Source organism: Protomyctophum bolini (assembly GCF_963924005.1).
Source record: "Protomyctophum bolini genome assembly, chromosome: 7".
Classification (NCBI taxonomy): Eukaryota; Metazoa; Chordata; class Actinopteri; order Myctophiformes; family Myctophidae; genus Protomyctophum; species Protomyctophum bolini.
Window position 1 is genome coordinate 40,636,396 of NC_137868.1, and position 27,260 is coordinate 40,663,655.

The 27,260-nt window shown below is 43.6% G+C and overlaps 1 protein-coding gene across 1 annotated transcript in view; it reads right to left on the reverse strand.

Moving 5' to 3' along the window:
* Positions 1–613: 613 nt before the first annotated feature.
* vars1 (valyl-tRNA synthetase 1) overlaps positions 614–27,260 on the reverse strand; it is a 29,583-nt gene continuing 2,936 nt past the window's right edge. The window contains exons 4-29 of the mRNA XM_080767303.1: positions 26,089–26,299; positions 25,139–25,254; positions 22,167–22,251; positions 21,674–21,774; positions 20,493–20,620; positions 19,949–20,113; positions 18,850–18,931; positions 17,840–17,959; positions 17,423–17,531; positions 16,308–16,487; positions 15,711–15,835; positions 14,716–14,819; positions 14,385–14,543; positions 13,850–13,940; positions 12,700–12,805; positions 12,170–12,240; positions 10,562–10,687; positions 9,593–9,697; positions 8,540–8,687; positions 7,912–8,039; positions 5,498–5,653; positions 4,584–4,808; positions 4,068–4,179; positions 2,617–2,792; positions 1,574–1,723; positions 614–768 (exon numbers count right to left, since the gene is read on the reverse strand). Of these exons, the coding sequence (XP_080623429.1) occupies positions 700–768; positions 1,574–1,723; positions 2,617–2,792; positions 4,068–4,179; positions 4,584–4,808; positions 5,498–5,653; positions 7,912–8,039; positions 8,540–8,687; positions 9,593–9,697; positions 10,562–10,687; positions 12,170–12,240; positions 12,700–12,805; positions 13,850–13,940; positions 14,385–14,543; positions 14,716–14,819; positions 15,711–15,835; positions 16,308–16,487; positions 17,423–17,531; positions 17,840–17,959; positions 18,850–18,931; positions 19,949–20,113; positions 20,493–20,620; positions 21,674–21,774; positions 22,167–22,251; positions 25,139–25,254; positions 26,089–26,299 (3,348 nt within the window). The 3' untranslated portion in view covers positions 614–699. The remainder of the gene's footprint in view (positions 769–1,573; positions 1,724–2,616; positions 2,793–4,067; positions 4,180–4,583; positions 4,809–5,497; positions 5,654–7,911; positions 8,040–8,539; positions 8,688–9,592; positions 9,698–10,561; positions 10,688–12,169; positions 12,241–12,699; positions 12,806–13,849; positions 13,941–14,384; positions 14,544–14,715; positions 14,820–15,710; positions 15,836–16,307; positions 16,488–17,422; positions 17,532–17,839; positions 17,960–18,849; positions 18,932–19,948; positions 20,114–20,492; positions 20,621–21,673; positions 21,775–22,166; positions 22,252–25,138; positions 25,255–26,088; positions 26,300–27,260) is intronic.

The window sequence follows — 27,260 nt, forward strand, 5'->3', positions numbered from 1 at the left end:
GACCGTTGTTCCCGCATGTCGGACTAATGCTCTGTCGGAATTACCTGGTGACAGGGCAGTGTAATGACCCCGTCTAGTGTCTCCCACAGTTAAAGCAAACATGGTAGCCTCTTGGCTGCATCCCTCTTTGACCACAACGGCCTCTGCCTCCGACTGCCAGATGTCCATAAAGCCTGGTCTACCTTGATTAAATGTGGTGGCCTCCTGTGACTTTTTCCTAGGTCTATAAATTACTTGTCTTACTTCATGGATTATCTCTAATTGTAAAAAGGAAAGGGCAACAGTCAAAATGTCTCTTTCTTTGCTGCTTAGCCTCTTTATCTGATCTTCTCCCATGGACCTGACATAGTAAGTCTTGTAGACAAAAGGTATCCTTCCTCCAAGTAGTACTGCTTGTCAAAATGTGAATTGCAGACTTGAAAAGAAAAGAATCCAAGGCACTCCGTCTTTAGGTGAAAAATGTAATAGTTTATTGTGTCTTAAAGCTTCCCATAGATGGCCAAAACCTTTAGTCTCACAACCTTGGAGAAATGACTATGACTTGGAGCAGCAAGTAAGTATGCAGGATTTGTCATACAAACTATGCAGAATAATGTATTACAGGAGACTAGGGTCCAATATATAGGAGCTTTATTCCAACAATTATGAAAACGTAATACAGAAATACAACAGATGGGACACAAGAGTCTTTGGCTGGGGTTACATCATCTTCTTGAAGTCTTCTATGGCTTCGTTAAACTTTTCCAGTTCTACTTGGATCTGTCGCATCTGTGGGGCAAAAGAGGAAGCAATTATCTATAGCAGTGTTTCCCCATCTTTTTGGGGGCAGTGCCCCCTATCCAATTAAAATGTAAGCTTTATTCTGTTAATTTAAAAATATGAGCTTTTACATCAAACTGGACTCTTTGTATGTGATTATTACACCATGATATGTCAGTAAATATATAGAGCACCTGTACATTCTTTGAATGTGTTCATATGGCAGATTACCAATGCATGTTTGATGGGGGCCCAAGTTCACAGAAACGTCCACATGACATAAAATTAATTGCTATTCAGTAGAACTACATAAAACATGGACATGGCAACGTGCTGCATATTAGTTATTTTTAGTTTTTTTGTGGGGTGACAATTATAATGCATAACACCTCAAGTCATGATTAAATAGCCCAGAAGAAATTATTATAGAAGAGATTTATATTTTACATTTGAGGTGTGAGAATATCAACCATCTGAGGAATTCAACTCAAAGGAGCTTTATTGGCATGAGAAAATGTATGTTTACATTGCCAAGTATAATATAGTTGGAGGGGGTACAGCTGCAGCATAGTGTAAATAGAGATATGTCACATTGTGTATATATTTTATACTGTATAGGGTATGAAGCTTTTTGAAACAAATAGCAGCAATCTTTTGTAGTCACTTTGGGTGTATGTAATCTGTGGGAAGTACGTGTCTCTGATGTCTAATGGGCAGGTGGTTAGAAAGTGTAGCTCCGTTTCCTCAGGTTAAGTGTTCCCATGTTGTCTAATACTGTAGCCTATGTAACTAAAAGGTGATCTTGTTTCGTTACCTTCTCTGCATCCTGCTCCTGGACTTTGATGGGAACCTTCTCCTTATAATCACCCTTGGCCATCTTCTCCGTCAGCTTGTCCATTTGCTTCTCCTTGTCACCTTTCTGGGTGGTCAGTTTAGATACCTCCATCTCCACGTCAATGAGACCCTGGAGAAATAACAGGTGAAATGAGAGAGTGGACGAGAGGCCGGGCGGTTGTTAACTGTCACTCTGAAACCAGTTGTTTTAGGACATTAAAACTGGAAGGCGGCAGCACATACAGTATGAAATAAAAAGCAAATGTCCTCAGTAAAGAACAGACTATATGGTGCTTCTGGTGCCACATCCCCTTTTGGCCAATATAACTCCATGATGCATTATCCTACAAGATGTACCGACATTCAGTGGCCTCTGTAGGTCAGTTCTTCCTCCGTTTATCCTTTGAGCCCATGATTAAAAATATATATATTATACTGAAGTTATAATGCATTTCTGTGACAAGGCCATGCCCCCCTCCCTTCTGCCAAATGCCATGAAAGGTTAATCATTTCTCTCTTGGACCAGAACCAACATTTCCACCATGTTTTATGCAAATACCTTCATAACTGCTTGAGAAATCAGACCGACAGGTGGGGTGGAAACATTACTTCCTTGGCGGCAGAGGTAATTCGCAGAGACAAACTGACAAAACACCGTATTGTGTTTTGCTTTTCAAGGATTTTGAAAAGCTTAACACAATACAGTGTTTTGTCTGTGGCAATAGTACTGTACCCGTCTACCTTATGCACACATACAATATTAGTCTACTCTAGCAGAAAGAAGGGGTATCATGCACCCCCTGGGAATATACTTAGTTCTATTATAGTGCCACCAGGAGGCCACAACCCGACCTGCCATGGTGGAGAGCTGTGCCCCGAGGGGCACTTTATCTAGTTTTATCTATTGCACGCACGTATCACGTATTAGTCCTTCGACTCCTTCCCATTGTGCCACATTTTGGCAAACTGTTTGACATATCATTAGGCTGAGGTGGGTCTAAGAGGAAGACTGCTGGTCCTCACCTTGAGCATGAGGTTGACAGTGCATCTGTCTGAGGCGATGGCCACGGCACAGCCCAGTGGGACGGCCTGCTCCCCGGTCAGGGGGATGACCGCCCCGGAGTAGGACAGGGTCTGGATCTGCAGACTGTACTTCTGCACCAGCGACGCCGTCTCACCGTCGATGCACTGCAGATAGCCTGCAACATGGACACAATGGAACACAGAGAGAGGGACCGTTGGAGAGGGTTTCATGTGTAAGAGATGAATGGTATTAAATCATATAAGTAGCCCCCTCCCTAATTTAGTCATTCTACCCATGAATTCCTCCCCACACACATTTCTGTGTTTCGTATCCTACTGACTCACCAGTGAGGAGCCCTCACCGGGAGGACGTCTGGCCTCCCGGTGGGGGCTCCACGGTGGGGAGGCCCTACACTCCCTGCTGACAGGTGCTGCCCCAGCCCATAGGTGTACGACGTGCAATGACCAATATCTCCCTCCCCGCCCGGCTTCCCTCCCCCGAACACCGGCCAATTATGTTAACATACAGACAAAAAATAAATACAATTTTCGTATTACAAATTGTATTTTCAGGGTGAAATAAAAGATAGTCTGTCACAACACAAAATGCAGGTTTCACTGAAAAAACACTAGCGGTTTAGGAAGAATAAATAAATTAATAGCTGGCAGTGAATGTGTTCAACATGCCAGCTGCATCTATTAGTCAAGCCAGATTTATTTATACAGCACATTTCATACGACAAGCATAGACACAATGTGCTCATTACGGCTAATAAGATGCTGGTGTATTAAAGCCTGAAGATGATCTCTAACTGATGGGAATTTGAGGGGAATACACAGAAAGCCTACAATACATATCTCAAACTCCATGGGCTACACACAGACGAGACACAGAGAAGTACAGCTTTTTGTGTTTTTGTGGGTGGGTGGAAGGGGCATTTACAACCCCAGAGCTCTGTCAGCAGTGAGTAGTGGAACTGTTTGTGAGCCTCGCCGCCAAAGGGGAAGAAACGGATCCAGTGGCACGAGGAGGAGTAGAGGTGGTCTTGATAGACTGATGGTTCTTGCTGGAAGGAAGGTGGACTTTTGGACGAGAGGTGGCGACTGGGCTATAAGAGAAGTTGGTGCTAATGTTTCCTGCTCGCGTCTTGGTCCTGGAGCAAGGCGCGGGCAGGAAGGATAATCGCTCTGGACAAAAGCACTCTGTCATGACCTTCTTAGGAGTTCTTAAACTTTAGCAGCGGTACTAAGACGATGCTTGCTATGCTTGTGTAACCTTGTAGATCGGATATTTTTGCGAAGGAACTGGGTGTAGAGGGAAGGGACCAAGTATAGACCCCTGGGTGTCTTATGCCTTTGTCTTTGAGTAACTGCTGTCACAACTGCCGTCACATTAATGGTGTGTGTGTGTGTGTGTGTGTGTGTGTGTGTGTGTGTGTGTGTGATCTTACAGTCAGCTCTTGTCCTGGTGAGGTTGTAGTCTGCCCTGAGTGAGCGGATGGCCTTGACCACAGTGATCACAAACTCCATCTGATGATCCACCTCGTCACTCTGCCAGCAGAACTATGGACACAAATAAATGCAAATGTAAAGGACTCACACAAATGCAGGGTAACCACGTCGTTCCACTATGGAAACACAATGACATGACACCCAGAATACCCAAATGGAAACAAAGAAGCATCTTTCCTCTGCGTGGAAATGTGAGTACGTTGTCCTCCATTGATCTGAAAATTTGGATGTGCTACCTTTTTAGGATATTTTTCAATATGTATACTGGAATTAGCACTCCACTGAGAAAACCCATTGCTGATGCGCAACTTATTTTTCTTATTTAGCAACGATATATTCTCACTTAAATCTGTGACCTAAATTACACAAAGACAACCTACTATATATATATCAAACTGTGCAAAATGCTCCGTCATTCCTTTTCACGCCCGTCCGTCCGTCCGTCCGTCTCTCACCTGCTCGGTGTCGGGGTAAGACGTGACGGAGATGCTAGGGGGGTCGTGCTGGGGCCGTCGCCGGGGTAACCTCTGGAAGAGCTCCTCGGAAACAAAGGGCATGATGGGAGCGAGGAGACGCAGGCCCGCCTCCAGGCAGGTGTAGAGGGTCTGTCTGCACACCAGGGCCCGCCGCTGGCACGCAACGTCCTCCTCCGCCTTGCTGAACACCGGCTTCACACTCTCCTGGAGAGAGGAGACAGAGAGAGATGGACCGAGAGGAGAGGATGAGAGAGGACAAGGACAAGAGGAGAGGAGAGGAAAGAAAGAAAGGGTGGAAAGGAGAGAAATAACAGAAAAGAGTCGGAAAGGAGAGGCGAGGAAAAAGGAATGGGAGCAGAGGCAAGGAGACATGGGATGAGGAATCAGTGAAAAGGTGGTCATGAGGAGGGTGTAGTACTGAAGTGTGTACACTCAAAACATTACAATGCAACTTTGCTTCACAATGTATGACACGACTCTCATACAAGATTCATTTTTTGTATTTAAATTAACCATGTACTTTGTTAACCGGGGGTCTATCCTGGGCCCCTTAAACTGTTTAGTAGCCATAAACGTCAAGACGTCTAATTGCCTATTAAGTAAGTAATGGATGCCACAGGCGTCAAGACGTCTTCCCTTGGGAATTAATTTTTTTTTTTGTGAAAATTCCTCTAATCTGGTGTACAGGTGATGACATGCACATTACATGCATAATAGAATTACAAATTCTTTCTTTATAATGGGATAATTGGCACTCAAAGCCTAAACTGGTGACCACCAGGTGGCGCTGAAGAAGTTAATGTACTCACTCCACACCAAAACTTTGCTTAAAATGTCTACGAGCTATATTCGGCAAATTTCAGCCTATTATGTCAAATAGTCTTGTCTCTCACCAGGTAGACGTCACAGAGCTCGTACAGCCAGAAGTTGTAGATGGCTGTGGTGATGGCGGGGAACTCGTAGGCCCGGAAGCCTGCGCCGCACAGAGACACGGCCGCACACAGCCGGGAGAGGACCCACCGGTCGGCCACGCTCTCCTCTCCACACAGCTGACCGCAGGGATGGATGGTCCAGGAGGTGGTGGTGGTAGAAGAGAGAGAGAGAGAACGAAACACACATCAACCCAAAGACACAGCTACAGCCGCAGTTGAAAAAAGAAAAGTCTAATCATTTGGGGCTCTGGACTCCAATGTGGATTTCGGGCTTCACGTGGCTGGCCAGCCTGTGAATCAGTTGGCCTGGGCCATGGCTCAGCGGTCCAGGCACCTTGGCCGGTAATCCAGTCTGGCAGTGTGCCGCGGGCTCGACTCCCGATCCCGACGGCCTTTACTGCATGTCACTCCTGTCCCCATCTCTCTCCCCCCATTTCCTGTCAGCCTATTGTCTCAATTTGTCTGTCCCTCTATAAAAATAAAAATAAAATAAAGAAAAACATTTAAAAAATAAAAAATTATAATAATTAATCAGTTATGTTGTTATTATATTTTATATATATTTATTATAAAACAAAGTTGAGATGAATTTATTTGGCCCTGATCACACACAGACCCTCTTCTAGACTCTAGACAATATTGGAGTTACTACTGTAGCCTACTGGCAGTGTGAACACTGTGAAGGACAAATTTAGCACTAATCAGTCCATCAGTTTGCAAGATTACCTCGCTCCAGACACAAAGACAAACCCTCTAGCCTGAGCCTCCTGTAAAAAACACAGTGGTGTGAACAGTATTTCTTCACAAACCTTTGAACGCCTCTAGTCTGAGGGTGATAAGAGTAATGTAATAGGTTTGCGAGTTTAACAGAGCAGCGGAATCAGTACAGCTGGTGCTTATGGATAAAAAAAAGATGGGCCAAATGAAAAGACACAACCCATCACAAGAACACTATATCGAGATTCTATTATCAGACTGTATCCACATGGTTCCCCAAATGAAGGGGGTACATTTATTTTTATTTATTTTTGCAGGTTATATGGCTGTCCCGAGTTTAACTTGCACACTATTAGTACCAACACACCCACAGCTATGGTTTAGGCTCACAGTACCTGGAAATCTCAGTGCTGACAATAATGTCTGCATAAATGCGCGGATAGCAGTTGTTTTTTTCCCCACAAATCCTGCAGTCAGAGCCATCTGGGAGATTTGCGAGGCTCCGTGCAAACCAAGACAGCAACACGAGGCCCTTTTCAATTCCACCGGGTGCTGGAACATGACCATTCGGCTGCGTCCCAGAACAGATTTCTGTTTATTTATGTATTTGCATACATAAAGAATATTACGTACCGTTCCCCCTCAGCCACTTGCAGTGCAACATAGAACATCAAACCATACAAAAAAGAAAACATCGTAAAAAAGACAAAATCAAAACTCCCAGTACTGTATAATAAAGTGCTCACTTTTAAAAGTGCAGTTACATCGAGTCCAGTCCATGAATTCAGTTTAGTTCAGTTTGTAGAACACAATATATGAAATTATATTGCCATGTGGGTGCAGATCTGTACACGTGGAAAATAATTTGTGTGGATGATTTATGTGTACACACGGATTTTGGAGCCGATCTGCGCATCTCTAGTGTGTAGAACTCTGGGTAAGGTTTATCGCCATCAATCTAGATGCCTTATGGCTCATTTACACTGTTGCGTGACGTGCGATGGAGTCTAAATTGAGCTTCAGTCTTAACTGAGTGGGAGGACGAAAGATAAAACTCCATTAATAATGCATTGCATTTTTATAGCGCTTATCCAAGCACTCAAATTTAAAACAAAATCTAATAATAAAAAGGCATATATGTGCTTATGTTTGCATACATCATCATACTATAATTCTGACAATGTCTGTCTGTCTGTCTGTCTGTCTGAATGTGTGTCACTGTGACTGCTGTAGGTTAACGAAGTCCTTTTTCCAATTTAACAAATTATAAATTAATAATGAATTTATTAGTGTATTATTAATGTGAAAACGCACCCAGGGCGCAGTACCCCCCCCCCCCCCCCCCGGCCACAGGGCACAGTACCCCCCACGGCCATAAGGCGCCAAGTATTTACAACATAGCCTGATTGTCAGACTCAGAGAGCTTCCAACCAGTGCGCTCAGTCGAGTGGGCGGGGTCTATGGGCTGGAAACCAGGCTATTTACAACAGGTAATGGCTAGTGTTACATAATGTGAAAACCTTCATTATGTGGCTATGATTCTCCAATAAATCTCCAAGCAAACCTTGAAAACCCAGTTTCACAAGATGAATTTTAAGTTTTTAACACAAAAAGTCAAGAAGTCAACTCGTCTCCATCTGTCTTTATGGCGGCCTCACCTGGGCTTCCTCTGAAGGCACAAAGTTGTCCCCCAGCGTCTTCGTGGCAAACTTGACAGCGTTCCAGAGTTTGTTGCAGAAGTGACGGTAGCCCAGGATACGGTTGACATCCATGTTGATGTCTCTGCCTGGGAGACAGACGGAGAGAGGTGGAAACAGTAAAATATTCATCTCTTTGACACATTGTTATTATTTCTGAGTGCAATACTGTTGACGCTGGGGATGGTTTAGTGCCTTTTGGCTGTGAAATGTGCCCATTTTCCTGGTCTAGGATCAGATGCTGCCAACGCTTTCTCATCCGTCTCTCACTTAACTGTCCAAATTTGCTTTCCTACCGTCTGTCTCCCTCTCAGGGTTCCCCATAGTTTGCCTCAATACTGAACAAATAATGGGAGGTTTCTGAATTAATTAAGCACATCCCTTTTTATAAAAGCTGACTATTTAATAATGCAAAGCACAACAATGATATTCGTGACTTTCCTTGAATAGTGTTATTGTGCCAGGTTGTTGCTGACTAACTGCAAGTCATTTCAAGCTACTGTGCGAGGTCAAGCCTGAGACGTGAGTTTGTGCCAAGGCTGTTTAGCCCACTGGGGGAGGATGTCCGTGTGTGATGAATTAGTTTCACCTTGGCTCGTGTAGGCGCACAGGGCGAAACGCAGGGCATCAGTGCCACACTCCGGAATTCCACTGGGGTAGTCGGACTTCTGACCCTGTTTGGCCTTCTCTATCTCCACCGGATCCAAGTTACTCTCTGTTAACTGGGCGTAGAGACCCTGGAGGAGGAGGGAGAGAGAGGAAAGTGTGACGGAAAGGAAGAAAAGGAGCAACGAAGGATGTTTATAATGCGAGAGGAAGATGGAAGAGAGTAGGGAACGAGGGAGAGAAGGAGACGAAGGAGAAGGATGGATGGAGAGGGTGGGAGAGAGACATGTTGACAAGAGGGAGGGAGATGTGAGGGAACAGAGGAGAGGAGGACGAAGGTAGACAGGGAAGGGAGGATGTAGGGAGGAGGGGGAAGGTTAATCCAAATCACTTTACTCACCTGCCAGAAATTGTCAGTGACATTGGTGCAGAACAAATCGACACTCAATTAGCAACAACACAATGACATCCATTGAATACAACGGGACATAGTGGAACACAATAGACAGTGACTGTACAATGTAATAAAGGGGCAATCTATTCATGCGCCCTGCAAAGAGGAGGAAAACAAAAAGAGACCGGGGGACGGCGGGGGAGGAGCAGGAATTGATTGTCAATGAAAAGCCCAGAGGAGCTACGTTTGTCCCAGTTAACGTGCCGTTTCATCCCTATAGGAACTGACTTTTGATGTTTTAATTGGACGGGAAAGCAGACATGGCTCTTTGGAAGAACAAGTTAATCACAGTTAACCTGAAGGCAGGGCAGGTGGGTGGGGGTGGGAAGGGAGGGGCAGCTTTATTAACGTGTCCCTCCTCCGAGTCCTCGGAGGGGGCAAACGTGCCTCCTCCTCCTCGTGGCCTACCAATGGGAGATTGATGGGCTCAATAAGAACTCTGCCTGCAGTAGGGAAAGGTGCTACAACTTACATAAGACGTCGGGCCTCCGGGGAGCCACGTGCGCGACTCAACCACGTGAAGAGACCAGAGCGAGAGAGAGAGAGAGAGAACGCGATGAGAGGGTAGAGGGGTCTCCTTACCTCCAGGGAGATGCCGGTGATAACATCTAAAGGGTCGATGACGTTCCCCAGGGATTTGCTCATCTTCCTCCCATGAGCGTCCCTCACCACGGCATGCAGATACACCTGGGAACATGAAAGCAGCCATTAATGATAGTGTACTGCAGGCTCACTTGTGCTGTGCGTGTTGTGGTGTCAGACGTTATCGTTATTGTATCTTGAATGTTTAATAGTACCACGGTGGAGCCAGCTTTCCACCTCTATTATACTCGTTACACTTCCCTGCTTCTGTTGATGAAGACACCTGGGAATGTGGACCCAACTTTAAATGGAACACACACACACCACTGTTGGGAAAGAGTCTCCAAATCACTGCGTATGCTGTAGTGTTCTTTAGGAAGGCTACGTGTGTATTTTCCCCCCCTATAGATTAATCACGCTAGCTAGCAACAGGCCGAGCACTAATTACCCCAGGTGTCCAGCTTTGCACACTTGCCCCACTCTACTTAAACATAATTGCACCCGCAGGGCTGTTCGGTATGCCATTCTTTTCTCTGAGGCCAAAATAAGAAGGTGTTGTCTTTCAATTTGGGAGAGAGGAGTTTCTAGAGCTGTCACAATTACAAATGTTGGTTGACAATTAACTGTCACACAAATAATCGATTTAATTGTGAAAATATGAATACAAATTACATTTCTGTTTGCCTTTTAGGCTTCATAATTAGAAATTGCACAGGGCAGATATGACAAAAAAAACTATAATAATAATGTTATACTTACAAACATGTACAAACATGTAGCGGAAATAGCTTCTACAAGCTTACGGGTTGTAATCTTGTGTTCATAGATCTGCTATTTTCGCCTTTTTAAATTAGTTTGAGCATTTTTCCAACATGGAAACGATTATGACGATTATGGAAAATAACTGCGATCATCTCAAATAATTGCGATTGGACGATTACGTAATAATTGTGACAGGCTTGTTCCCACCTCTCTGAAGGGCAGCTTGCCGGTGAGTTTGAGGCCCATCATGACCATGCGAGCCACCCAGAAGAACAGGATGTCGTGGCCCGTCTCCAGCAGGGTTCCTGGGTAGAAGACGTTCAGGTCCTGTGTCTGACGACACAATAACACAAACACATTAAGACCTGAGAAAATGTCTTATGAGTCATGAGAGTTTTATGAACAACCTATGTTTCTATATCAGTGGTGCTCGACGACCCCAAATGTTATATGTGATTGGCCGCCGACCACCATCTGAAAATATTTTGGGGACACCAGCAAACGTTGTGAAATAAAATATATTCAAAGATTTGCAGCTTTAAAAACTAATAGCTGATCTACAAGCTTGTAGCATGGCACTCGGTGTTGCGCTATGAGCTTGTAGATCTGCTAGTTTTCAACAGCTAAAGTTTAAAATAACGTTTTAAAGTGGTTAAAGGCTAAGGTGAAACCGATGCGTTCCCGGTCTAAATAGATTAAGCACATAATGAATATTTAAAACATGAATGCACCACAGAGAAAAAACGAAGGAAAGGTTGCGTTATGAACTAATGCCTTGGTTCATTTGTGGATTTAAAAAAAAAGAACGTAGTAGTGATAAAAACAAGTTATTAAGACAAATAAGCTTATTCGTAATTGGAATTGCAAGGTGGGATTTCTATATCACAAAAGGCCCATAAAAGCACAATTGAAACCAATCCAGTTGCCAAGCAAAGACATTAACATAATGGAAATATAAACAAAATACAGATATAAAACGTTTGCATATTCACAATGTTACAAAAGGTCTGGTTATATAAGGTTTTATATATATATTTAAAATGCAATTAGATATCTCTGTATTATGATGTTTAAATTGAAAATATAACATAATGACATTATAATAGAGTGATTCTGTAAAAGCAGCATCATTTGACCAGGCCTTTATGGTCATTAAAGATCCTGTAGTCCCATAATATGATAAGATATGATGAACCTGTATTAATCCCTGGGGGAACATCAGGTGTCATAGTAGCTTGCCTCTAGTCCTCTAGTATGTACTTATATTTCAATACCAATATTCTACAAAGGAGGTAAAACTGACACTTATCATTAACAGACTGAAGTATGTATGCACATGAGTATTTTATATTCTTTTTTTATTTTCTAAAACTCTTAACTGTTTCTTTCCTTTGAATGGGGGGGGGGGGTGGGGAGGGTTTGTGTGTATATATGAGTATGTGATGTGAATTTTTGTAATGTATGTCTGTAAAAAAAAACTGAACGTCATACATTATAAAAGGTGGATTTAGCACAGACTGCAAGCAAGGGATGCTAGTTGGTATCTTAGCAGCACCAGCAAAGTGTTACTAATGAGAAGGCAGGCTACATTATAAGACAGAGTAGCGGCAAAGATTAAAAAAATGATGATTATCAAATGTCTCCGTACAGTCCAATGATTTCCATCAAGGAAAATGGACGTCCACAGAGGCAGTCAAATTAGTTTGCCTCTAATGGCTTCAAATTAATTTGTAAAACACCACCAAAAAAATTGGGAGCCATCATGAATGATGTTCTATCATGCACATACAGTAGCTGCCCAAGATGACGTCATACCTCGTTGGGCCATCCGAAGATGGAGAATGGGAAAATCCCAGAGGAGAACCAGGTGTCCAACACGTCTTCATCTGAAAATGCAGGGACAGATGCAGGTCATGGAAAGTACACAGTACTTAGTATTAGTATTAACCCATTTCTGACCTGAGATCAGATTCTAAAAATGTCTTCTACATCCTGACAGTTTTCATTCTGACCTGAGATCAGATTAAAAAAATGTCTTCTAGTTCCCGCACAAAATGGGTTAAGGCCCCTACACAGTTACACACTGTAGGAGTTTTAAAGTTGTCGGCGAGTCATCAGATCCTTATGTATTTCACACTACAGGAGTATATATTTTTTTTTTAATCGACATTATATCTGTGTGGCTTTCACACTAAACGATTGGTGGCCGACTAGGCATCACACACTGCACGAGTTCACCAAGATGCGATAATGGGTTAATAATATTAACCCATTATAAGACCTGAGACCAGACTCCAGAAATGTTTTAAATGTTATATTATAAGGAATGTGGTATAATAGGGTACCCTGTCTGAGGGAGATCTTGTCGGGGGATACGTTGAATCGTTTGGCTGCCTTCTCTCTGGCTTCGTCCTCCGTCCTCCCACTCACCCAGTAATGGCCGTCCATGTCCTGGCGTGGAAGAAGACAGTGAGTACAGTACGTACCATGTCCTTGTGGACAGACAGAGACAGAAGAATAAGCTCCGTGTCCTGGTGGACAGAGACATAAGTAGAGGACAAGTGGGTCCATGTCCTGGTGGGCAGCCAGGGATGGAAGAGAGAGTAATGATGGAGCATAAAAGAGGGCGTAAGTAAGTACGTGTCAGACGGAGAGGGCAAAGACGGAGGAAGTACATCCACGGACAGAAGAAAGCCAGAGTCCTGAGTGAACAATGAGGACACCGTTGACGACCGAAGAAGAGGTGCAACGTAGCGAGTCAAAGTGATTAATCGACCATCGGAAAATCAAATTAAATGTGGGCAACCGGTTACACAATAATCAGTTTAGCGATGTGTCATGTAAAATATGTGCGGCATATTAAGCAATTTTAAGATGCCCGTCTGGATTCAGATAACTTGTGATGAGCATTTTGCACTTTATTACCTTATTTATTTTTTTAATTAATTTCGCTGTAGAGCAAACACACATAAAAGATTGCAAACCATCAATCCAAAGTCAGAGTGAAGTAATTACTAGTGAAGGTTGCACACTCTCCATATAAAAACATTATTTATTGCTACATGTTTCAGCAATATAACATGGCAGTATAGTGATAAACAACTCTTTTTATATGGAGCGAAGTGTGTAACCTTCATTTCTTTCCAATTACCTTCTTTTCTTTTTACCATTAGTTTATGGTCTAAATGTATCGCACGGTCAATTAATCGCGTGATCAGAGAAATAATCAACAGATTAATCAAGTACTAAAGTAATCACTGGTTGCAGCCAAGTAGTTCTAGCTCTCTCCTATGGGGGGGGGGGGGGGGGGGGGGGGCATAAGAGACATGTGTCATGATCTGGCGTCCACCCCAGGGTGTTGTGATGGTGTGTGTGTGTGTGTGTGTGTGTGTGTGTGTGTGTGTGTGTGTGTGTGTGTGTGCGCTGCTGCTGTGCGGCAACAGAACCATGAACCGGCCCGAGTCACCAGAGTGCCCCCGTGTGGCGGCTTCTTACCTCTCCAGGTTTCACAGACGGGTCGCCGACGGTGACAAAGTAGGCAGGGATCCTGTGGCCCCACCACAGCTGGCGAGAGATGCACCAGTCTCTGAGAGAGAGAGACGGAAAGAACAGATAGATAGGATGAGGCTTTTAGGATCATAATACACGTGTGTTGCCTCTGCAGCGTTGAATGGAATCAGGTCTCAAAGACAGGTTTTTTTTCACCCAAGATTGTAACCACTCAAGGGTGAAAGTAAGTGGTTAGAGAGTTATTGTTGTGCCAGTGCTTTGTTTTGGGTTGAACTTGATAAGCTCCTAAGCCATTGTGCGATTACATTATATAGCACTTTAAGTGTTCCCTAAGTACACCGAGATGTATTTAACTTTACAAAGGACCTTCTGGCAGCACTGGGGGGTGAATAATTCGCATTATTTTCTCATTAACTGTCAAAGACAAAAGAATAGGTGACGGAAGCACTATACGTGCAGAAAGTATCAACTGAGACTAGTCTGAGAGCACATGAAAAGAAGTCCAGGTGCAGACAATGACCTGATGTTGTCCAGCCAGTTGAACCAGGTCTTGTGGTGGTGGTCTGGGATGATCTTGAGCTGGCCCTCCCGGACGGCGTCCGCTGCCTGCTTGCCCATGTCGGCACAGTTGACGTACCACTGTGGCTTCAGCAGGGGCTCCACGATGTCCTTAGAACGACTGATGGACAGCAGACACACACACACAGACAGACACAAGGCAAATACCTAAATAATTTATTTTCTTACTGTTGGAAGGAAATTCGTCACACATACTTCAAACAGATTTAGAGTCATAGATGTATACACCACACACACACACACACACACACACACGAGAGAAGACATCTCACCTGCATACTGGGACAACCATGGGGTTGTCTTTGATCTCTTTGAACTGGCCAAGGCCCTTCAGAGCCTGCAGCACTGCCTTCCTGGCATCAAACCGCTTCATACCCTGGAAAAAAACACGATGCAGAGCTTAGGAAGAAGACGTATAGGAAAAGCTGGCTATTACATAATCAGGTAATAGGCCAATGACACAGCACCTACTGTATGTCTTCATCAAATCAGCTGTGCGTTCTTAAGATTCTCTGGACTCTTTTTAATTAAAAAAGGCAACTTAAATCACCTTCGACATTATTCCATTCATGGCTGCAGAATCTAGCAAAATATGATCGTTCAGTCAAATAATTTAATGTCCCCTGCAGTGCAGAATTTGCTCTTTTTTACCATGGCTTCTTGGAATGGGCGTTCTGATATATGGAAGCTGCTTGCTTGCAAACATCATATTTGTGCTACAAAAACAGCATGCGCACACGCACGCTCTGCACAAAAGGGCGGGGCGTGCGGGCGGGTGCACACACACACACACACACACAATTAAGGATATAGTGCTCTAATCTAAAGTGAATGGAGTCTGTCTCTCCAAAAGCCCTCGAATATGGATGGAATATGTAAAGCGTTATTCATAGTCTGATTTATCGGTGGTGAGGTGACCACCGCAACATGACGTCACGGAGCCGCGGTGAAGAGCAAACCACCACTCTCCCCAGCCCTTTCTCTCTGTTTTTACTCACCACCGCTCCACGTTATTACAGCTCCGGTGGTCACCTCACCACCAAAGCGGTGGTCACCTCACCACCGAAAGTCCAGACTATGAATAGGCCTTATCGCACACACACACCATACCTTTAACTTGGATGTGAGAAAACTACTACAAATTTAATTTTTTTGTAATTGTAATTGTTCCAGGGGCCGCCAGTTGAATACCCCCGCCTTACTGACTCACCTACCAGTGAGGAGTCAACATCATTACATAAAACCAAGTCTGGACAGGGAGACTTACCAAGAAAGGAGCAGGTACGTTGATGAGCAGCCCCCTCTCGTCCAGGATGTTGTGGAAGTCCAGGTTGTGTCTATTTCCAACATCGTAGTCGTTGTGATCGTGGGCTGGAGTGATCTTCACAGCACCTGGACGACAAGAGACACCAGAGGGCAAAGGTCAAGATGAGGCATACAGAGTCAGGTGGTCCGCATGAAGAGGAACGGGTTATGTCGATACATATATCACACATCAGCAGTTAAGTTTAATTTGGGAGGAAAAGAGGACAGGGCAAATGATAGAGAGGTAGCCTGGGTTTGTGATTACAGTCCTACTGTACGTGACCACACTTTTGAGAGCCACTATAAATGGTGCATTTATATAGCGCCTTTATCCAAGGCGCTTTACATAGATTGTGCATTACATTGTTCACCCATTCACACACACATTCATACACCGATTACGGCGGAAGCCATGCAAGGCACCAACCAGCACATCAGGAACAATTTGGGGTTCAGTGTCTTGCCCAATGACACTTCGACATGTACTGTAGACCCACTCTGTTAGGGTTAGGGTAACTTACCACTTACCCTGATCCTGTACGGGTGCCTAGTTGCCTACCTGTTCCAAAGTTCATGTCCACAAAGTCGTCAAAAACAACGGGCATGGTGCGGTCGCAGAAGGGGTGTTGTACCGTCTTGCCCTTCAGGTGTTGGTACCGGGGGTCGGCCGGGTGGACCGCCACAGCAGAGTCTCCCAGCATGGTCTCAATACGAGTGGTGGCCACAATCACCTCCTCGTCTGGCGGAGGACGGAGAGAAAATAGTTAGTCTAACAATTTTTGTTTTGTTTATTTTGAAATTTCACTAAAAAGGATACTCCCTGGAGTTGCAGCAACTCATTTTCAAGGGGGTCCTCAGGGTACGACGTACAACAAAACAATACAGCAACAAAACAATGAAGACATACACCAAGGCTCTTCCCCAACACAAACCCACCACATCAGTATACTCGTAACCCCAGAGTTTCATTGAAAAAATACAATAAAATAACATTAATACATGTATAATGCTAATAGGACAGTCTCAAGACAACACAAAAGAGCAATCAGAAACAAGAACAGCTAGATAGAAGATGAACTAGTAATGCATTCTTGAAAGCAGAAGTAATTGATCTGAGAGACAAGGGCAGGACGTTCCAGTCTGCTGGTGCTCTGAACTTAAAAGCACGTCTACATAACTCTCTAGAGATTCTGGGCACAATAAAATAAAGACGTCGAGTATGTCTTAGAGAATAAGCAGATGAGAATCGGTTCAAAGAATGTTTTAAGTATGTGGGATAATTAAAATAAAACATTTAAACACAAAAAGTAACCAATGGAATCGTCTCCTAGCTTGGGGTGATAACCAGTTCAATGACTCATAGATAACACAACGGTGCGTATGGTAAGGACACCTCAGAAACAAACCTACAAATATTATTAAAGACAACATTTAAGGAATGATGGGTGACAGCCAGGGTGTGTTTCAAAGGTGTTCTGGTAACAATCAAAATGCTACAGACAACACAAGCCTCTGACGAAGCTACCCGCCATACCAGAGGTTCTCAAAGTGGATCCGGGGACCCGCCAGGGGTCCTTGGGTTAGTTAAATGAGTTAAACTGGTACTGACGATAGTTCATGTATCGGGTAAGTATCTCTGTTTGCACAATATCTTGTGTTCTTGCAGTCACTGACCAGATCCAACGATCTTGTAGGAGAAGGAGACCAGCACTCCGAATTCCACTTTCTCCTTGTACCCAGGAACAGGCAGCAGAGTCCTGCCTGTCAACTCCCTCTTGTCCACCTGCAAGACACAAGCCTTGGTCAAACACACTGCATATATTACTGACAGAAAAGACTTGACAGGCCCTGGGCTGTGGTTCAGCGGTCCAGGCACCTTGGATGGTAATCCAGTCTGGCAGTGTGCCACGGACATTGCTGTTCCTTGGAGTGGTTGCACCACTCAAAAATATAAAATAAAAATAAAAAGGCGAAAGCCACAACAAAAAAAAAGGGAAAAAAAGAAAAGAGTTGACAACTATTAACACGACCGCATGCGCGCTCGCACACACACACACACACACACACACACACACACACACACACACACACCTCAATGTCAGAAATGGCAGAGTTGAGCGTGCAGGACCAGTTGACCAGCCTCTTGCTCCTGTAGATCACTCCCTCCTCATGCATACGGACGAACGCCTCCTGGACAGCGTAGGAAAGTTTCTACAGGGAGAAAAAGAGAGACAGCCACGAGAATTATAATGTAGTCCATTTTTTTACCAGACGCTCTTATCCAGAGTGTCTTGCAAAGTAAGATATTCAGAAATAAGAAGATAATTGGTCGACTATGATTATTGTTTGTCGACTCTTGGCATTCTATAGTATAGGTCCATGACAAACAGTAGATAACACGCCTGAATAGACACCGAGACCAAGTCTTCTTCAATTTTACCTGAATCCCATCATCAGTCCTATGTGAAAGTGTGAATTCAAACTAACAAATACTGTATGTCCTGTGTGTTCATGTGTTGAGAGTTCACTTCTCAAAGGCGCTGGAAAACTCAATTGGATTGTTAGAAATCACCCTTTAAAAGATGTGACTCTCGACTGAAAGCTGAGATAACACAGCATGACTACTTCCATCTGTGTCCCTGTGAGAACAGCTCGCAACCTATTTCCCAGGAGAAACCGTCTATTTTACTTTAACCCATTTTGGACTGAGGTCGGTTAAAAAAAAGGCTTCTAAATCCTAACATTTTTCTGAAAAACCTGCATGGTGCTCAACCTTTTTCATGTCAAGGACCCCCAGAATTATCTCTATTGGGCCACGGACCCCCCATCTCAAAATATGTAGTTCCAGGGACCCTCCAGAAGCAAATAGGTTAGTTAAAAATGTTCGCGCTGAAATATATATTCAATGATTTGCGCCACATTTTAACAATTTTCAAAAATAGCAGACCTACAAGCTCGTAGCGCGCCACTCGGTGGCGCGCTATGAGCTTGTAGATCTGCTATTTTTCCAATAGCTAAACTATAACATAATACTTGAAACACCAACAGGGATTCCCGCCCAGAATGGGTTAAACATCGGCAAAAAGGTGGTAGATGCTCACAGGGTCCATGGTGAAACAGGCTCTGTCCCAGTCCAGAGAGGAGCCCAGCTTCTTCAGCTGGTGATAGATACGGTCTCCCTTTCTGAAATAAAAAGAAGTAAAAGTTTATGAGTCCTATTCTAGTGTGTGAATAACTGCATGCGATGCATACCGCAGGGTTGAGCTCATTACTATCATTACTTACTTAATTCATTTTCATAGTGTTTGATATGAAACGTAAGCTTACCCATAAACACAATAATGATCGTTTAGTTATCATCACTGACTTTGTTTCACCCTATGTTCATGGGCTTGTAGGGGAGGCACACTATTTTCCGACAGCATTCTAGCCGACGGGGCAACGGTCCGCTCCGCAGCGGGGGGACCGTCGCTGCGATGCGAAAAAGCGATGGTCCGACATGCGCTGCTCCCGTGCTTGCGGTTAGGGTTAGGTTAGGATTGAGGTTTCGGATCAATATGCTGTCGGAAAAAAGACCTGCACCCGCTTGTAGAGAAACAAAACGTATCGATCATCACTTCACTTGACCTAGTTTCGAAGCCACACGTTATACCGCTTATTTTTGCACATTTTGGCTGGGAAATTAAACTTTGGGAGAAGCTCACGGCAGGGAAATTTAACTTTACAACAAGCTCACGGCAGGTAAATTCAAGATGGCTACAATGTGGAAGGCAAAATAAAACCGAGTCAAGGTTAGTGGGATTTCAAATTGAAAGTAATGATGAAATCGAGGTTGGGCTGCATGATTTGTCAGATGTATTTGTTTACTGGCTTGGATAAATGGAACGAACATTCCCTATTTATTTCCTATTTGGTTAGGTGACCACTGAACTACAACATGACGTCACAAGCCGCGGTGAAGAGCAAACCACCGCCACCGGTCCAGCCCTTCTCTGTTTTTACTCACCACCGCTCAATGTTATTTCAGCTCCGGTGGTCACCTCACCACCGAAAATCCAGACTATTAGTTGGGAGCCCACTTGCAAACTCCTCATGGGATTGAGAATCACCGGTGTAAGTGATCACGGCACTGGGCAATGAACCCAGCATAACAACAGGACATCTCCACCATTCCCAGCCCTCAAAGGTTCTCCAACTCACTCATTCTTCCACTTCCAGACTTCCTGGATAAAGCCGTCTCTGCCCAGGTCATGGCGGGACATGCCTCGCTCTCTCATCAGCTTCTTCTCGACCACCACCTGGGTGGCGATGCCAGCGTGGTCACAGCCAGGGTTCCACAGGGTGGTCTCCCCTCGCATCCGGTGCCTGCACGGGTACAGCAAACCAACGCATTGAGTAACCACGACCAAACGGTTGAAAATTGACCGTCAAAATATTAGTGCATCCTACGATTAAGGATGCTGTGTTGCTCGGAGATGGAATACATACTGTACAAAGACAATTAGCACCTTAATGCTGAACCTAACTTAAGGGTATCAAGTAAACTAGGTTTGATTAAGTGCAATATAAATAAGGGTTGTCATTATTCAAATATTGATAAATTACCTGTGTGGTAACTACTATATTAGGAGGTAACTACCTCAGGTAACCGGTTGGAATTGACAAAAAATCTCTCTCAGAGAAAGACGTATTGAATTCAGACTGCTACAATCAGATCAACTTCAGACTGTAAGTAGGCCATTACCATCTGGTCAAGCAGTCCTGAATGGCGTTGGTGAGGGCATGACCCAGGTGGAGAGATCCAGTCACATTGGGCGGAGGGATACACATCATGAAGACACCTCGAGGGTTTGGCTCAGAGATATTCTTCCTCTGAAAAATATGGAGAGGGAAAGTCTTATTAAAAAGCCCTATTGCAGTATTCATTGTATGGTGGTGTCATTTAAAATGTGCAGCGAGTTTTGCCCACGCAAATCAGGAACGCCAGGTTGAAAGTGATTCATGATGACTTTACTAGCACTTAACACAAAGTGGATTTCCTATAGAGGGTATGCACATGACATCATCGTACCTGGAAGTTATGCGAGAACGCCCACTGAGTGTCAAAAAACGAATTTCTGGCCTTGACAGCCCATTCATCCAAACAGAAAAGTCCTGTCTGATTGCATTAAGCAATGTTAAACTCACCAACATTGCAGCTGTACGAAAAGCTTGAATTATCCTCTATCTGCAAAGTTTTTGTTTCAAAAAAAGAAACGTTATGTCAAGAAATGTGTGCTTGTTTTCAATAACACATTTTGCTGCCTCCTGCATTATGTGACATTTAGAAACAGGTGGTACGCAGGACGGTTGAGTGATTTCCAACGAGCGCTTCCAAACACTCCAAACACTCCATGCTGCTCAATGTTTTGCCACTCAGTCTAGATCAGGGTTCCCAAACTTTTTTGGACCAGGTACCCCTTTTGGGGTAGATATTTTTCCAGGTACCCCCTCATCCTCGCAACACGGATAACAAATAAATGTATACGTCTAAATGTAGACGTTTAAATGTAGACGTCTAAATGTAGACGTCTAAATGTGTACGTCTAAATGTAGACGTCTAAATGTGTACGTCTAAATGTGTACGTCTTCTCTTATGGGGGTCCCTGGCATATCTTTTAAAATGGGGGTCCACGGGCTAAGTAGTGTCAATTTGGGGGTCCTTGACATGAAAAAGTTTGGGAACCACTGCTTTAAACACTTTAGCACTTTATGAACATGAACAAAATAGATGGGTCCCCCCTGGAACTCCCTCAGGTACCCCATGGGGTCCCCGGACCCCACTTTTGGAACCACTGGTCTAGATGAGGGGGGCCCGATGGGAAAAAGATCATGCATGTGCATACTCTCAATAGTGTTGATATGAGGTGAAACAGGCCAGCCTACCCCATACTCGGGCTTGAAGAATCCCTGTTTTTCCCACCAGGGGTACCAGGCAGCCTCCACATACTGCGGATGGTACTCATCAGGAAGAGGCCTTTCAACGTCTGCCAGAGGAAGACAAGGGTCACGCATTTACAGTTAAAAAGTACATGTACATTCCTGCACAACAGCATTTTTCATGGAGTGGAGGCACTACGCTTCGGGGTGGTCCATCCGTCCTTCCCATTCTCCTGCCCGTGGGAGAATTTCATTAACAAAATGCCCGCATGGACTCAAGGATGAACTTGGAATTTGGTGGTCACTGTGACATCTCAAAACACATGTCATACTGTAACAGCACATGTCAATCGAGTGTTTAATTTACTTTAATACCGTTAAAGTCTGCAAAGACGTGAACTGCAACTGGTTGGCGGAGTTATACAAGCGCAATGCTGCATCACACCACAAGAGAAAAGGCACACACTTGCATGCAACTATCTACACACAGAATAAGCACCTTTCTTGTCTCCGGGTGTGGTAGCGATGTCGTATGTGATCACTTCCCGCTCCTTCTTCTCCTTCTTCTCAGGCTTGGCCTTTTTCTATAGGAGGACAGTGGAATAAAACAGGTTTGCTTTGAAACGTAGCAGTAGTACGCGAAGCAGTAACTTCAATGCCTCGAAATGATGCATTATTGATCAAGGTTAGGCCTTGGAATTTTGCATCGCAGATGGAAAAAACAAGATTCCTGCATTTTTAACCTCTTCAAAGTGTTGCTTTTTTTGTGTAATTCATTTCTACTAGTATTTGTGTTATTATCAGCAGCTCGTGAAAACAAAACAATAACTCATTCTCGAGATCTGTTGTTCAAGACAAATGGAGTGCACGTGAAGCCTCATTTCCCCCATTCCTGTGCTCCTCCCGTCTGTTCCGAGAGCCGTCATTATTGATGACTTGCAAGCTGGCTAATGTGAATCTCTTGGTGGTTATTTGTTCACACGGCACCGCTCCAACAACACCGATGTTCACGTTACCAGTCTACAGTAGGAACCTATAGTGACCAATCTAGTGGAATTTCAAGGGGAAAAGGCTCGCTCAACTCAGACAGTCTTTTAAAGGGTTCAGGCCTGTGCTGGGTGCAGATTCTATATGTTCTTCAAAGAGAACGTAGAATCCGCACTCCAAAACGTGTTTGTCTGGATTGACTGCTGCTGTGGATCCTCAACATTATTAAACAACAAACGACTCTTACTACGACTGAGAGTGCGGATTTTATTCTCTTTCAATCTAGCGGAATAACGCCTACATGTGACTTTGCTACTACTGCACCCGTGAGCATTTTGCCTACAATCTGTGATAAATGTGTTAACATTTTGTCGTCAATCTTTATCAGTAATTGAACATAACTGATAATATCTCAGGGTTCCTTCCTACACATTTTCAATTCCATACATTTCCAGAAGAAATTATATATAATTCTTCTCCGCATGAATGTAGTCTCTTTTATAAATAAGAACAGAAGGCATTAAGTCAGTCAAAGATTTGTTTGACGGTGGCACGTTTGTCTCGTTACTTTGAACAGATAGTTCAAAAGTATGAGCATTCTTTTGAACTATCTGTTCAAACGAAACGAACGTGCCACTTACCCAGAACCTATACCTCATTATTTGACCTTCATTTACCCTCAACCACTGCCTATAAAAATCTTTGGGCCCAGAAAGAAATCTCTGATGAAACCTGGGAGGCCATTATGGATCGTGTTCATGCCTCATCAATATGTGCTAAACATGGGGTGTTGCAATGTAAATTTCTCCACCGGGTGTACTGGACCACGGTTAGGTTAGCTTAGATTTATGACGATGTCGATTCAACGTGCGATAGATGCCCCCAGGCTCCAGCTAATCTTCTTCATATGTTTTGGACCTGTCCAGCCTTACAGTCTTTTTGGTCAGCTATATTTGATACAATTTCAGACGAGTTACAGTTGCCCATAGATTCATCCCCTGTTATTTCCCTATTTGGCGACCTTCCTGAAACCATCCCCCTGCCTAAATATCAATCTAGTCTCTCAAGACAGACAGGCCGCTGTTTTCCCGAATATTTGACAATGGGATTCTCAGATTGATATCAATCTGACCTTGTCACTTTTGTGACTCTTCTGGCAAGACGTCTTATTCTTATGCATTGGGGGGGGAAAAACATACACATTGCGTGGCTTAACCTCCAAATTCAGTGAAGTATGGCAGCCTTTTCTGTCTCATGTTGACCGCCTACACTCCCGATTGAACTTGAATAGCGGTCACCTGGCTAGCCAACCTGTCTTGTCTGGATGATGTCTGTGACCATGAACTGATGAGTCTGACTATATTGGAGTTGTTTTTATTTTTGTTTCTTTGGTTGTCTTGATTTGATTTGTGTTGGTTTGTTCTTGTGTGTGCTTCATTTGTATTTGTTACTCTGCATCTTAATTTATTTCTGCATTTGTAAAAAACTAAAAAAAATGAATAAACAGAAGGTTAAAAAATAAGAACAGAAAATGAGCCAATAAAAATGAATGTTTGCGCTGCCTGTGCAGCCTCATTTATTCACGGTGTCCTCCATGGACATGACGATACATGCAGACTTTCAATTACTGTCTCCTTATGCAGAAAAGATAGTTTAACTTTTCTGATTACTTCATCACTGTATAACTCATAAATGTTCAGACAAGCTTTTGTCACAATGTAATTACTAATTTGTGATTTGCATATGCCATTCAGAGATATTGCCGGATTTTTGTGTGGATTTGGTCGAGTTAGCATGTAAATAGTCTGGAAACGTTATTATTTTCTAATACACAGTTTACTTATCCAGACCTGGAAAATTGGAAATGGCTCAAATCTTATTCCATACTTGGGCAGCGGTGGCCTAAGGGTTAGAGGAGCGCCCTTTGCCGAAAGGTTGCCGGTTCGATTCCCCGGACGGGAAGGAATAATCAGGGTCGGGAAGGGATTGGCCTCACTCACCCAACACCGCTGAAGTGCCCTTGAGCAAGGCACTGAACCCCCAACTGCTGCTTAGTGGCCAACAGTATAAGACTGAGGTTGTACTGGTCAGCTCCCAGGTTTTAATGTGTCTGTGTGTTTCTATGTGCAGGGCATTGCTGACAATGTGCTCAGCTACTACCCTGGGTACATAAAAGAAAACCCATCTGCACACAATTAATTTAGTTTTTGGTTAATATCCAAGAACTATGGAGCCCCTGAGTGGCCATGGTAAGAAAAATAAATTATCTCGTCCAGACGAGATATTATCTTGTCCGGACGAGGTAATAATTATCTTGTCCGAACGAGATAATAATTATCTTGTCCCGGACAAGATAATAATTATCTTGTCCACTCAGGGGCTCCGTAAAGAACAGTTGTGATTGTTATTGTACTAACAAAATGTAACAATCAGAATCTTTTATATTCATGTAACCCATTTAAGCAGCAGTCTCTGTTTCTTTACCTCCGCTTGTGGCTGCTTCTTCTTTTCTTCCATCTCCTTCTGCTTCTTATGGAACTTCTCCAGCTTCTCTCTGTTCTTCGCATCCTTTTTAAGCTGGGCTTCAGTCTTTGGTGGACCTGAAAGAAAGAGAATCACACACACACACACACACACACACACACACACACACACACACACACACACACCAAGAATCACAGTACAGTATGTATACACAAGCATAATATTCTCTTGCAAGAACAATGGAACAATGTGAATAGTGGTAAAGGACTGCAAGAGGTTTGGATGGCGTCTTAGACAGACTTAAACTAGGAATTGAAATGATCCCGTCTTTTATCTACTGTCTGGAAAACAACAGAATCCTCAAAGCGCACTACAAAGTCAACATTTAGCCAACCATGAAGGAAGGGGTGATTTTCTACATTCCCCATGAAGCCTTGCGCCTCTGACTAGCTGGCAGATGGCCGGGCAGCTGTCGTGTTTGTTCGCCATTGTCTCTGCTGTACAGTAGTTCACTTTTGCAACTCTGTCTCAAAGAAATATCCCTCGTTTCATTCAAACCTGAACAACGTTCAATTCTATTGCAGCATGGTTGTCATTTACAGTGGCCAGTTCTATTTGTTCAAACCAAAAAGGAGTTTAACTGGGGGAACTCTGGTCAAATAATTTTCACGTTATCTGTGATTATAACTGCTGTTTTTTCAGTAAACTTTATGCCTTGAACCAGGGATAAAGTTATCTGGCCTTCTCGGTAAATGCTGACGAAAGCAAGAGAGACAAAACTTGTTTGTCTGCTACCATGTATGAGAAGAAGCCTTTTAAATAATTGAGTGTGGATCATGGATGTTCCCCTTTTTGACAATACACATTATCAGCAGCAACATCAACGGGTAGTGTACTGTATATCACTTACACACACTACTAGCCACATCAATAGTGCAAGTGCAAGTTACCATTGGCAGTAGCATCAGTGGACTCAGCAGGAGGAGAGGCATTAGTAGCAGCAGCAGCAGCAGCAGTACTGCTGCTCTTGGGTGTAACTGGCACCATCTTCTCACACAGACTAATCTTTCCCAAGACCTTGACAAACGGAGGCTGGTTGATGCACGTCAGGAACCAGCGGGTGACGTTACAGAGGACCTTTCTGTCTGGAGCCTCCAAAGCCTGACACACGAAAAACAAGGACGAAATAAAGGTGGAAAATGTGGTTTTCTCAGCAATAGTTAGGCATACAGCTGAGCAAACACTGAAGTACGACTGAGATACGGTTTTCAATAGAGAGGGAAATCAAAAGAGCCAACATCCTGGGCAGAGGAACCGGGTTAAACTACAATAAGAAGACACACAAAGCATGACTGTACAGTGGGCAACATTACAACCTAACTGAACTGGAGAACATATGACACTGGAAACTTAGTTATCCTCTTGTCCAGAGTGCACTGAATATCACCATAGAACTGTGCATGCAGTGACAAGCTGTTTCCTATGTTTTAATTTCTAAATTTAGTTTTTCAGTTTTTTACTTTGTGCTTTACAATGTTGTGTAAAACAGTCTTGTCCTTCCCCAAATCATCTTTACTTGTATTGGACACCTTTTTGGCCGAGTTTGACACTCCAGTATTCAACATGCATCTACCTGTACTAAAACAGGTAATATTCATGTTTATACTGTACAAAGATTAAAATGGCACAGTAAGTTAATGAGTATCTACTCTGACCGTTTGTAAATGATCTGATAGATCACTCTATGTCAAAACCAGAACATGCAGTATTTACAAAACACACCCAAGGACGTGTTATTTGGTTAACATTGACAAATATTTACTTTTGAGATATACGGTAAACACGATTTTAAGCAAGTCACAGGCTTTTGCAGTAATCCATTACAAATGGTGCGGTTTGTATGAAATTAATTGTTTCAAGAAATGCACTGGTTGTTCGGCAAATTAAGTAGGTAATAGAAAAATGCAACTGTAAAATGAATCCTTGTTCAGGTTCGACTCCCGAGACTGATGGGCCGGCCTTTGCTGCGTGTCACTCCCAATCTCTCTCCCCCTTTCCTGTCTGACTACGGTTCCCTATGAATAAAGGCATAAAAAGCCCCAAAACAAATCAAAAAGAAAAA